This window comes from Rousettus aegyptiacus, unplaced genomic scaffold, assembly GCF_014176215.1.
Source record: "Rousettus aegyptiacus isolate mRouAeg1 unplaced genomic scaffold, mRouAeg1.p scaffold_m13_p_3, whole genome shotgun sequence".
Lineage (NCBI taxonomy): Eukaryota > Metazoa > Chordata > Mammalia > Chiroptera > Pteropodidae > Rousettus > Rousettus aegyptiacus.
In genome coordinates this window covers 61,192,709-61,206,876 of record NW_023416306.1, presented here as the reverse complement: position 1 = coordinate 61,206,876, position 14,168 = coordinate 61,192,709, and the positions used below count along the sequence as shown (strand labels likewise).

Here is a 14,168-nt window from a genome sequence, read left to right as displayed (position 1 = left end):
TGTAGCAAACATAAACTATGGTAAGTAGTAACAAAATTTAAAAAACACAGCATTCATTCAGAGTTAGGCAAATTTTACAGATGAGCAAAAAGGTCTACAACTTTTTTCCTCGAGAAATATGAGAGCTACTTAGTTTTATATTTGGAATATCAAAGCATGCACATTCATTGGCAGAAATAAGTTTTCCTGGAACTATATTCAGAGAGAATTTATCAAATGGGTATCTGTAAATTAAAGACAATCACTAGATGTCGAAATAGTTAATGTTACATATAAATAGGCAAAGTGATTTTATTTAAATACTCATCTTGATAAGTTAAAATTGTTTTTCTCATGAGGTAGAACATATTGTTTTTACCCAGACATGGAAATATGTAAAGGCTTAAGAAACTTTTTTTTGAACATTTCCTTTTTAAATGTTTTCATTCTAGTATAATTTCAGAGAAAACAGAAGCTGATCATAATAAATCCTTTTCATTCCAGGAAGAGTTATATTTAGTAAATTCTGTTCTATAGCAATAAGTGAGGCCTTCGTGCTCCTTCAAAGTTTGTCTCCTCACCCCCGCCCCCGTCCCCCGCCGTCACCCCTACCTTCCTTTACCCCTTCCTCGTTGCTCAGCCCACACTTGGGGAATTGTGTGATTTGTTCAGTTCATCAGGAAAATTATGAGACTAATAATGTCAATAGTTCTAGTTTTTTTCAGATTTTCAGTTTATAAGAAAACACCACTTTCCAGACTAATTTGACTTTCAGGTTTTTAGCAGCCAGCTGGTAAAGAGGATGTAATCTATTACACATTTCACATTGTTTATGAGATAAAAATCAATCTCTTAGGAGATATTTAAGTCAAATGCAATTAAGTGGAAAGAAGTCTGTTTTCTCCTTGCTTTTCAGCACATTGTCTTTTAAATGTAGTGGCTAAAAAGGTAATAAGTAACCTTTACTATGTAGAAAGAAATCTGAGTGCCATAGTATAAATGTCCCAAAATTTTTAAATATAATGTATATATTTGAAACATTTACATGTGTGTATAGTAAAGTAGAATTGAGCTTTTCTCGAATAATGATTCTATGAGTAGAAAATTCTCTCATTTCATGAAGATTAAAAGAAAACAGGCCTTTAATCATTATTGAAATACTGAAATTGAGTGAGTTTCTGAAGATCAATTCAGAAACAGTTCCAAACTGTCCTCTAAGAATGCCGTAAATCATTTGTGCCGTTGCTCTAATTTGAACAGCGTGGATCTGAACCCTTATTAACTTATCTGTAAGGAAGAGAAAATTGAGGAAAGCAAGGAAGAGACTGAGAAGACCTTTAGCTAGTGCTGTCTTGAGCTGCCATTGTTAAAGAACACCCTTTGAGCTAATTTCAGCCCCATAAAAAAAATCTATTTAGTGATTAGTAACCAGTGGATAAGAGCAGAAAGCCCAAGTGAATAAAGACCATAAATACTGAAGTCCTTGGGATAACAGCTTGTAAAACTGTCAGAAAGCATTGCTTAAATGACAAAAGATAGCCCAAAGTAACAAGAAGGGTTCACTCACTAGGCAATACTCCATATTCATGGACAGAAGACATAATTTCGTTCAAAAACAGTGGTTCTTCTTGAACCCAATACCTGACCTACTTTATTTACTGATTTTGTTTTGGATGAAATCTATTTGGTGTTAATTATGGTTGATTGCATTGCTAGTAGGAATCATGAGGCCTGTTTAAAGATAGCTGTGTTTCCAAAAGTAGAACCATGATTACTGAAACTTCTGTTTAGATCCATCAAGATCTACTTACTTGCTAAGAATGTTTAGCCTAACTAAAGTGAGTGGGTGAGTATGTGTGTGTGTATTTTTAAAAGGCAGATGGTTAGGAATTAGATGCTGACAAGTGCTTCTCTCTTATTTTTTAAAGTCTGCAGTTCACAATTTTTAAATATTTCTCCCTAAGGGAAAAATAAATTAAGTAAATAAAAACAGAAGAATGTAAGTCTACATTATAAGCTATTTTGTTATTATAGCACGGTATTGAGATAACAGATGATTAAAGTCTTACCAGCCTGCACTTTAGATTTGTTTCCAGGGTTAGAGAAAATCCAAGATGATGGAATCAAAGGCCTTTATTCTAAACTCCTATTGTTCTAATGATGATGATGATTTTATGGCATTTAAATTATAGTGTTAGCAATCAAAATGATATGTTCTACAGTTTAACAGTATAACCTTCAAATTCCAAATGTGTGTTTTAGAGATGTGTTTTTAGTATGTAAGCATTGTGCTTCTTCAAATTAGAGAATTTTATCAACTTATGAGTATTTGCTTTTCAACATCCTGGCTGTGAGAACTAGAGGTGTCATTCACTTGAAGGGAGCAGATGTTAAAGGTTCTTGCCCCTGCCTCTCTAATCCCAAACACCCTTGAAGAAGAGAAACGTTCTATTACCCAAATAGGCATCTTTCTGATGGTGAGAAAAGGCGGTAAAAGGCAGTAAATCTGCCTTCTCATTATGAAGTGCAACAATAGATTGATTTATGAAGAAAAGCAACTGTTAGGCTTATATAAGATGAGTGCATGGAAATGCAGGTTCCTTTAGAGCCTTATAAGCAGTCGAATTCCTCCTATTCTTGACAAGAATTTAAGATTACTAATAGAGAGCGTGTTGTTTTTAAATACCACATTTTTAAAAGGGGTACGTTGAGAACAAAACAAAAAATCCACTTCCTAATGTTTTCACATAAGCACAGCCTGTTAAATGTGCTGTGTTTTCTGCTATTTCAGTTTATTTTCATTAACATTAGAGGGATTTCTTTAAAAGTTTTATTTTTTATAAACGTTTTATTAGTACTTGACATTTTAAATAGAAATAAATATAAGTATAGCATATTTAGATGTTAAACTGTTTATAAAACTTTTAGTTCAACTTAATATTGTGTAATTTTTAGCAAACACTATAAAACTGGAGTCTCAAATAGAGCCACAATAAAGACAATTTTAAATTCTGGGTAGGGGAGCAAATCATATAAAGTATTTTGTGTTGGGTTTTTGTTTTAAGATGCACTTTAAAATATTTTAAATAAGTTCATGTTATCTCTAATAAGAATCTCTATTATAGTATTTCTATTTAACTTAAAAATTAAAATTTTAACCCCTAAATCAATTTTTAGCATAAAATATAAAAATACAAAAATCTGGATAGCCTCAATTAATTATGATGATACTGCCTTGTGTATTTAACCCATTTCACTTTAGAATTTGAAATCTATAGGATATAATTAAGATTTATGCCAGTAAATTATAAAACTAAAACTAATAATTGTCTGTAGAGTCAGTATTAAAACTCATCTCTCTCAGGAAACATATATCCCAAATATATGTATCTTTCCAAATTGTGGTAACAGCCATACTAACATATATTATGAACAAGAAAGCACAAATATTGAAACATTTAGAGGAAAAGACAGAAAATAAATGTGATTGAAGATTCCATTATTTTCTTTTACCCCTATGGGTTATCTTCTATACATCTATGTGCATACATTTGTGGATACCCACACCCAAGGAACTTTGAAGTGCCCTGATCTAGAAGAAGGGACTCCAGTGTGTTACCTGGAAAATGTACTGTTATTCTAATTAGGAAGATACGAGGCTTATAAAGAAATAATCCTTGCAATTATCAACAATTTTTATTGTATAGACCGATAATGAAGTGTTATATGTTTGACCTGGTGATGATTGGACAGTTTTAAATCAACACTTTTTTTCCCAGTGAATTTTGGTTATTTTGGAAGTCAAAACATCATAAAAATAAGATCTTAGCAAATAAATGAATTCTTGATGCTTTGCTATGATAGTAAATCTAAGCTTCACATTTAATGGGGAAAATTCCCTAATATAGTCCAAAGATTAAAATTAATAAAATTCTTGACATTTATGAAGTCTATAAAGATTCTATTGGTAGCAATCAAATGCTCTATCATCATTTTAAAGTAAGCCATTGTTTAAAAATAAAGTTCTAAAGTTAATAAGGAAATGCAGTTATATGTCTTGTAAAGACGATCTCTTGAGGTGTATCTATGTTTTAGTTCATTTCAATTAATTATCACCTTTATAATACCCTAAATTCTATCTATTTTAATATTTTAAATTTTATAATCGAAAACCGATACATATACCTTTTAGGACTTTTCAACACTGCTTTTACATATAGAGAGAATACAATAATATTCCATTATTTCAAGCTTCTTGTCCTCTGTACAGGTGGGTTATTTCATGAATAACTGAATAGTTGTTCTGACAGTAGTTTCAATATCGTATTGTTAACTGATGAGCAATGGTGTTTTGATGTTCATTGGTCAGCTTCAGTAACAGTTAATTATGGGGCAATTCTATCAGGAAACTTTTTTTCCTTCGTATTTCTCTTTTGTGAAGGATTGCAGCTCGAAACCTTCTCACTTTTAACTTTTTTCTTTTTCTACCCTCCAGCCTCAAAACACAAAAGAGAAAAAAAGGCTAGTTAAAAGATACGCCTGGTATTACAACTAAGTGGTAGATTAAATGGCCAATTGTGAAACTCAACTTCTCTGCACAGTCTTTGCTCAAAGAATAGTAACATGGTTATAGGTAGTGCAACTGTAAATGGTCTGTTTCCACATGGTTTCTCATTCTTAAAGCTCTTAACAAGCGAGTGATCTTTAGGTTACATCTGGCACATACACCATCTTGCAACAACTGGAGTTTTTGAAAGATCACATGATCTGGCCACAATAGTCAGTAGCAGCCATCAAAGTACAACTGGTGATGAGAGATAAAAGACTTGAGTCTCTTCTATTTAAAAGAAAGGAAGCAAAAAGAAAATTATGGCTGGCCCTAAGTGTGGAAAAGGGTCTTATGGAAAGATTTATAGACCTCTGTTCCCCAAGGCCATTTCATTTCCTAATAGGATTTCGTGTTCTCAGACCAGGAGTGATGGGTACAAATGATGACAACATTTAATAATTATAGCAAAGATGACAACATAATGAATAAAACAAATGCAATTGTAAAAACAGAGGCACTTCAAAATAAAACCAATTATCTTGTTATCCAGGATGATTTTGTCTGTTAAGTAGAAAATATAACAGAATTTTGAGCATAACATATTATTTTACTAACAGCAGAGAAAGAGCAGAGAAAGAAAATTCTCAGAATCTTGCTCTTTTACCAAAAAATACTGGGCATAAAAATAACTTGATAATATAAAGGCTCAAGAGGCTAAATGCAATTCTAGTTTAACGTTGAGTTTACTCAAGTTATCATAATACTTACAAATGAAGAGAGTTTGCCAAAAAGAGATGTAGTGTCTTCCCTGTGGTCACAGACTTAAGAAACTGACCAGCAATAATTAAAGGCTCCAGTTTCCTGGTCCAGTGTCTTTTCCCAAGTTTCACCTTGATTTCAAAGAACTGTTGACAGGTTATTTAAAGCATTAAATCTGTGTTTTGTTCCTGGAGATTATGGGAGTTGTATAGAAGATTTGGGAAAAGAGAATAGATAGCTTTTGAAGGTAAATAAAATAAATGATTATAGTGTGTTGCCGATGGGCTTCTCAGCGCTTTTGATCAGTGCCAATGTCAAGAGGATTAGGACAATTCAGAGGAGAAACTTCCTTACTTTTTTAAACAAAACTATTGAACTAGTGAGGCGAGAAGCCAGGATCTGTGGTGGTATTGATTGAACAAATGTTAGAAGCAATTGATACAGACACATCCGGACCCAGGAATGAAGTGTTTTGTTTCACCACTCATTTGCTTTGGATGCCAATCACAACACGTCCCTATGGATGGTGGGATATTCAGTAGATCTTTCATGGTGACATGGAAAAACTTTCTTCCCTGACACTAGTGTTATCAACAAGTGTTAGTGTGTTCAGAACACTGCTTTGAATTAATTGCATTTTTTCAAAGTTAATAGGTGTGATAGGAAGAACACTGGATTAGAAATTAGAAAACCTGGTTCTAATCCACCTAAATATTACCCACCAGTCACTTAATCTTATTGTGCTTCAGTTTCACCATCAGTAAAATGGAGATTAAAAATGTATCCTGTTGTCTTAGTTTGCTTGGGCTGCTATAACAAAATACCAAAGACTGGGTGGCTTAAACAATAGGAATTTATTACAGTTCTGAAAATTGGGAAGTCCAAGATCAAGGTGCTGGCTGCTTCAGTTTCTCTGTGAGGATTCTCTTTTTGGCTCGCAGCTGGCTACCTTCTCACCCTGTGTTTACATGGGCGGGGCTAAGGAAGGACCAAGCTCTGGTGTGTTTTCTAAATAAGGGCACTAATCCCATCATGAAGACCCCACACTCACGACCTCATCTAAACCTACTTATCTTCCGAAGGCCCTATCTCCAGATACTGTCACATGGAAGTTAGGACATCAACATATGAATTTGGGGAGTGAGGGGATGCAATTCAGTCCATAGCACTTGCCTTTCTCATGGTAGAGCAAATGAAATAAAGAATATGAAAGAGCTACACAAAGATACCTTAAGAGGTTAGAGTTATTGACAGATATTTGTCCAATCATATTTTCATATACCTTTCTGTGTAATAAAGTTTGTACTTTTAACATGTTTATTGTGAAGTAATTATTAATGTAAAACCAAATGAAAATGAAAGTTCTTTGGTTTCTGCCTTTTGACAATTTACTCTTGCATCAATCTTTTAGGTTCACTTAAGTGTTATTTTTTAACTTTTCAATACTTATTTCTTTGCTTAACTTTGACCTTACCTTTTATTGACCTACTCTCACAATATATTACCTATTAATGAGAATTGGTAGATAGAGTGCATTCATATGATGAAGAACATTTCCCATAATTATTCAGAATGGATGTTAGATGTCATTTTTCTTTAAAATTCTATTTTAAAGTTGAGTTTGATATTCTTTAGTTTTTTCTAGAAGAGAAACTAAGTGAGGTAGTCTTTTCAGTTTTATCGAGATTATGTCATATAATGTATTACTTTAAGATGTATAATATAATGATTTGATACACATACATATTGTGAAATGATTGTCACAGTGTTACCTAACATCTATCAATCTTTAAAATGACTTTTTTGTGCTATGCTAAAAAAAAGTGTCAATGAAGTACTAAACTGAGTAGAATCTAATACTTCAGTCACTAATGAAAATTGAATAGGATAGTAAATAAGGTATATTATATTTGTGTTTTCTTCTTTGAGTGGCACTCATCCTTGACAGTCTTTCTGGATTTTTGTGCAAAGAAAAGATAATCTTTATTGCAGGCTTTATGTTTTCTTTTTCCAAATGAGGTATAAATTTTATGAAAAAATGTAGCAATGTGCTAAAATAATTTAACTTGTTATACTGTACTTACTCTCCCTTTTCCCATGATGAAAGGCATATATTATCCTCCCGTTTTTTCTTTATTTGATTGTTTTGAAGTTGAAATTCTGTTCATAAATATAGTTGCTTATTAGGAGAGATGGAGCTTCTGTCTTCTGATTGCCTAAGGAGGAAGTCTGTTTCCAGTGTAAGGAACAAAGCCAGATTTTACAAGCCTTCTCCAGCGACCTACCTTGACAGGTGTTCTCTTTTGAAAGACTTAACTTTGAGGAGTTGTAAACATGTGGGTTTTCTTACTTGTCTTGGACAAAAATAATCCTCCATAGAAAATCCATTACAAAATGATTTTGCCTAGCCTATTAATGTTGAAGATTACATTGCAAACCTTGGTTGGCCCATTGTTTTGGTAGTAAAGATATATTTTGTTTTGGGCAATAGAGGAGTTTGAGATCTCTTGTAATTAATAGCAGCAACAAATGTTGATTAGCTACTGTTATAACAGCAGTGAGCTAGGAATTTTTACTTTATCAATTTAACATGATCATTTCTACATATGGTTCAGTGCCCTCACTCTGAGGAAACTAATGCTTAAGCAATCTTCCCAAAAAGATATACTAGCCAGCAATAGAATTTGAGATTCTTAAGCCTATACTTCTGTCTTTGGAGCACACCATTTAAAGAAACTCCATGCCTAGTGTTTGTATACTCAGTAGGTCAGCTAAGCTTGTGCTTAGAGCATCAGTAAGAAGAAGCAAAAAATTTTTTAGTGGGAGAATTTTGGTATTTCAAAGGCAAGTATCAAGTAAGAGGAAGAATCAACCTCATTGAAGTTCCCTACACTTGGGTTTTGGTACATACACACGTAAAGAAAGGAGGGTACCGTAGTCTTTTCAATCCTTAGGGCCTGTAATGATCTTAATTTAGCCCTGTTTATGCGTATATTTTTTGTAAAGCAAATAATCTTTTCTAGTTTATGTAATCATTCTTGATTTGCGCTTTTGGAGGGTAAATCTGATTAAAAAATAAAATACAGACTTCACTTAAAGTGAGCGCCCACTTTGTTTTGCTGGACTTGAAGAAATATAAGACTGTGTCAGCCTCAGCTCATAGCATAATGGCTTTTTGAGCAGTTAACAAACAGTTGAATTCTGTCTCAGTCAGATTAGGTTCATTTAAGGTCTATCCACCACAAAACGATTATACATGTTTCATAAATGTTTTTATTGAGTGGTAGCTGTGTTCTATTAGGGTGCTTTCTGGCAAAACACTTTGAAGAGTACACAGGGATGTTACCTCTGGAGAGATCAGTAAGTTTTCATTTTTTCTCATGATGCCTTTTCTTTCCTCATATGCCTTCTTAAATTTAAGATTCTTTAAAAAATACATGTTTGGGTTTTTTTTTGTTTTGTTTTGTTGTTTTTGTTTTTGTTTTTGTTTTTTTGCACGTAGAAAAAAAGAAACAATTAACTTAGTGGTGCTCAACCTGGAATTTTCATTTGTTAAGCTTTTAAAATGTTAACATGCCTGGACCCCTACACCAAAATTATTGAACCAGAATCTCTTCACGTATAGAGTCCTCCCCACTAACTGTCATGCATATCCATGGCTATGAATCTCTGGGTTCTTGGTCAATGTTCTCTGAAGTCTGGTCCGCAGAACAGCAGCATCAGCATCCTCTGGGAACTTGTAAGAATTCCTGGGTCTCATCCCAGACTTATTGAATCAAACACTGGAGTGGGGCCCAGCAGTCTGTGTTTTAACAAATATTTCAGGTGATTCAAATGCTTGTGAAAGTGTGAGAATTGCTCCTTCGATCATCTCAAAGGTCTCCAAAATTTCACAAATCCTGGTCATGGTTCCAGAAAGCTTCCTGACAGTGGACTTTGCTACCCATCATTCAACATTTTATCCTCCTCTATCCACCTCTGTTGCTTTTAACTTTCTATTTTAACAGTCTCATCGAATAGTGTGTCTTCTACTTTAAACCTCCTCAAATGCTTAGTGCATGAGGCAGCATGTTAATAATAAATGTTGAATAAAAAGACTTTTTCTTTTGTATTGTTTTTTTCTCTTTGTCAATTTTCTAATGGTTAGCAACTGTGGAATAATTAACTTTGTTTATGGTTAGGAAGCTAAAAGAAGGCTGCCTGTAGGCTTGGTTCTGGCATTGGCATGATGCTTGAGACAGATGAGTCAAGTTTAGCATTGGATAGTTGGAGAGATGACCACCACCCTTTCTTGCTGTCCTAATTAATGTCACTCTCAGCAAACAGCTCTGGCAGAACAGCTCTTTTAAGTCCAGTGCAACATGTACTGGTCAGGCAGAATGGGGAACTTCAGCTCTCTCTGCTTACTGTAAGGGAACCTTTTTCTTGGCTCTCAAATGGTTTCCAGAGCTATCAAAAAAATACTGTTTGCAGACACTTTTCATAGCTGAAAAGAGCGACTTGGAGAGGAAAAGGAGTATTCTGTGGATCGCGGGAGGAATGTTTTGCAGCTGGGCATTGCACATAAATGCTAACTGAATACCCTTTCAGTTGTGTAACTCACTGTCGTGGCTCACAGTGGAAGAGCCACTCAACAGAAATGAAGAGTACCTCACACCTGCGTGCGTACTTGTAAACCAACTCTTCTTTGTGGGCTGCAAACAGCAATGTGTAGGACATTGTACTGCGAACCCCAAGTAAATCTTGCAGTGGTAAAGGATTGGTAGGCGCCTGCTGCTCATTAGAGATCCTGTCTGGCTCTTTTCCTGCAGAATGAGTGGTAGATTGCTGACACCTGTTTTCCCATCCAGCCTGAGGATGTGAAGTGTGCATTAGGAATGCCTGAAAGTGCTTCCTTGTGTCTGAGTCTGGATCTTGGTATTGTTTGGAGAGGAGGGGGCGTGGGTTCAGTGCTGGAAGGAGAGATGAAAAAAATTAGTGGTGAGAAACTACAAGATAAAACTGAGATTTCATTGTCATTTAGTGGCCGTTAGTTTGTGCCGTTAATTTGTCCACGTAGCCCTGATAAACTTGGTCACTTACCGAGCGCAGAGAGATGTGTCTTGTACATATTTCTCAGATTACAGGAGCATGTAGTTGAGGCTCTCAGCACATTAGAAATGAGATCGAAATAGCCTACTCTTACAACCAAATTTATCAACATGATTAAGTTATTTTAAAATATTTTCGGCCTTATATAAAATTCAAGTGTGTTGATAGTATAATCAATTTCTTACACAATTCTGTCCATGTGTTTGCTCTTCTCATCTTTACCTACTATAAAGTCTCAAAAACTGGCAAATGTTGAAACATAGGGCCTAATGCACTGCCTTCAGTCACAGATATGGAGTGCCTGGTGTATGCAATGATTATGCTAAGTACAAGGGGACAACAAGAAGTACAGAAAACAACCCCTCGCCACCACCACCAATCCCTGCTTTTTCAAGTGCTGGTACTCTACTGGAGAGAAAAAACATCAGAGGTAGCATAATACTGCAGTATGTCTGATACATATAGAGATGATCCAAATTTTCAGTGAGGTTGGAGAGGGAAGAGAACTGTGAGTTAGTTGGCCAGATCAAGGAGGCACTTGTTCTGGATATTAAAGGGTGAGGAGAATTCACTGAGAGTGAGAGAGCGAGTTGTGAATAAGATGCACTTTCCTTGCATCAGTAGGCTGTGGAATTAAAGTGTGTGTGTGTGTTTTAAAAAGTAATGGCAGCATTTTCCCCTGACTCATTTGTGGGACTTGGCCAGGTCTCCTTGTGAACATTGGCCTTCGTTTGTGAACTGTGGATGAATGGGGTTGGGGTTGGGTCATGGCCTTGGACCAGAGTGAAATTAACTGGCTCATAATGTGATTGAACTAATGACCTTGGCCTCATTACTACTATATTTTAACCAGTTGAGTCAATCAAACTGCAGAAAGAGTAATCAAGGTATCTTTCAGGAAGAGATCTGGATACCAGTAAACATAAGAATGAAAACAAAGCTAGGTTCTTTATTCATGTAACGCCCAGGTGTTCATCTCTTCATCCTTGTCTGTATTCTTGTTTCTGCATCTAGGAAAAATATAGTGGACAGAATGCAAAGGGCGCCCTGACTCTCCTGTGTTAGTGTTTTTGGTATAATGTAATGTGTAGTCATTTTTCTTGTGCAGCATCAGGCTGTTTTTCTAGAGCAAAATATTTTTGAGCAAAACTATTGTTTTTAATTTGGGGTATGTAGTGTTCCATAAATTTATTGATTATTCCTTTCTCTTCTTTAAAGTCTGAACAACCCAGTCCTGCCAGTTCCAGCTCCAGCTCCAGCTCCAGCTTCACACCATCCCAGACCAGGCAACAAGGTATCAATGTCTCCCAGGCAAATTATGAGGCATTTTTCTCATAAAACATCTTAATGAGATGATATACGGCCTATTTTCCACTGTTTTATTATTTGAATGATAACTTGGCTTTTATGCAGTTGTATTTATTTCCCCTAGGAATACACTTGAGTATTGTTCTGATGTATGAGCCCAGCCTCTAGAAATTCCCCCTTTTCTAGTCCCTGCCATCAGAGTTGCATTTTACAAAAGGATTACAGACACAGCCCATTCCAGGGAGTTCCCAAAGGAAATACAATAGCAAAAGCTGGATTTGAGAGGCTTTGACATAGAGAAATAGTTTTTCACTCTTCTTCCTGGACATCTTTCATTTTATTTATTTTTCTACAGATTAATAGACCTTTTTCATTGGCAAGTGTTAATTTGCTGTCTTTAAAATATATTTTGCTACTCAAACTCAAATTTAAATTTAAAGAAATTTTAAAAATAAATTTAAGCCAGAACATTAACTAAACATATTTTCCGCTTCTTTTGTGTGTACAAAACCTTCAGATGTTCGCTGTTTAAAAAAAAAAAAAAACATGGAAAGTGAAATAATATCAAGGAATAATTTGTTTTCAAGCATCATGTTGCACATTACTTTCTTCATTGACCACACTGAATTCTTGATAGCCTTGTATGTTTTGAAAAGGATTACATTGCTCTGTGTGTTTGAGCTAAGGCTAAGCCTCTAGGAAAAAAATAAAAGACACTGATCATTTGGACTATTCAGATTTTTTGTTCCACTGACTTCCAAAAGTATAAGCCCATGACAAAAGCAGAGAAATTTGGGTTTTGAAGAATGTGAGATTGCAGAGTCAGTACTTATTTTAAAAATGATTTAATGATAGCTCAGATATTCCTATTAGATTAGAGTTTAGGAATTGCCTAATCCAGAATGAAAATGCCTCTCTCTCATTTTCTTGATTGCCTTTACAATCTCTTCTGTTAATATTAAAAGTATCTATCTTGTTTTCATTACATCTAAGATCAGTAAAGTGAAAATAAGCCACACTGATGAGATTTTGGTGTTTATTTTCTTTCCAGTTTTGCCCTATTCTAAAATAAATTAGTTATGACTTGATTTTTTTCTCTTCCATCTAATACTGGATACTCCCTCGAATTTTCTGGGCACCTGATTTATTGCATGGTCTTATTTATGGAAATACATGCTGGTGTTTTGCCAGAAACTTCTTAAAAAGTAAAATAAAAATTGGCTACATAAAATTGTTGCAACAAGACCTTATGTCCAAGATCAATATGAAGATCAGAGATAAGACGTTACACCGTGGAATTGAAATACTTTATAATCTGAACTTGACTGAAATGCTTGCTTGACCTGAAATTGACCTTGAAATAAAAGGAACAGCTAAACCTTAATAGATCAAAAACTACCACACAAAGGCTGCATTGCCAAGAACAAGTTACAGCCATGGTGATTTATTAGTCTCAACTTTTCAATACATGGATTAACCTAACAAAACATTCAATTCACTAATAGATCTTTCTGTTTCTTTTTAGGGGTAATTTTTCTTGGGGAAGAAAAATACATAGAAAAGAATTCTTAGGAAATAGTTTTTCTAATTAACATTTTGGGGCTTCTATTATGAAAACAATAGTGTTTTAGCAGAGGTTGCATTCCAGAAACTACCAAATTTGTCTTATAAATCATATATATATATATATATATATATATATATATATATATATATATATATATAAAATAATGGTTATTTCGAACCAATGTTCAGTGCTAGTGAGCATTCCCCTGTGTCTAATATGGCTAAGCGTGTTTGCAATAGTATATGTTATTGCCTGTGCTTCACTGTCATTACTCAGGTCCTTTAAGGTCTATAATGAAAGATCTGCATTCTGATGACAATGAGGAGGAATCAGATGAGGCAGAGGATAATGACAATGACTCTGAAATGGAAAGACCTGTAAATAGAGGAGGCAGTCGAAGTCGCAGGTGAGTGTCTTGGAAGGGAAGAAGTTCCCTGTGATAGAATCATACCTTTTCACTAGACCTAACAGTGTAACCACAGCCAAGGTGTGAAACACCAAAAACAATGGCAGTAAATGGTCACATTCATCGTAAGTTGGGCACCTTGGCATGCTTATACTTACCTTTACAGGGAGCTATTTATCCCTTTTCTCAGAAAAGAGAGGTTTTTTCCTCTAAAAATTTTATAGGGAAAAAGTCCTATTAAAAGTCCTTGTTCTTGATAGTATATGCCAAGGTAGCAGGCCTGGCTGCTGAAATAAATTCTGTTTTTATCTGAAGCGTTTGTGTAGGTCCATTGCTGTAGGTGTTCTCAGCATTTGAGGAAATATGTTTGCCGTTTGTAGGTAGAAATACATAATTGGCTTCAGTGAGTTATGTGTGTGACCTAATTAAAACTAGAATCACCTGTGTGTGTTTCCCCAGAAAATAAATTCCTTTTAAGTGTGCTGACAATTAGGTTCCTTAAGTAGCTT

General features: G+C 34.8%; 1 protein-coding gene across 4 annotated transcripts in view; it reads left to right on the top strand.

The window, feature by feature from the left end:
- MLLT3 (MLLT3 super elongation complex subunit) overlaps positions 1-14,168 on the top strand; it is a 235,753-nt gene that overhangs the window by 197,739 nt on the left and 23,846 nt on the right. For all 4 annotated transcript variants that reach the window (XR_004950019.1, XR_004950018.1, XM_016160421.2 and 1 more), the window contains exons 6-7: positions 11,597-11,672; positions 13,530-13,659. Coding sequence is in view for 2 of the 4 variants with exons in the window: in XM_016160421.2 (XP_016015907.2) it covers positions 11,597-11,672; positions 13,530-13,659 (206 nt within the window). In the remaining 2 variants the exon portion in view is untranslated. The remainder of the gene's footprint in view (positions 1-11,596; positions 11,673-13,529; positions 13,660-14,168) is intronic.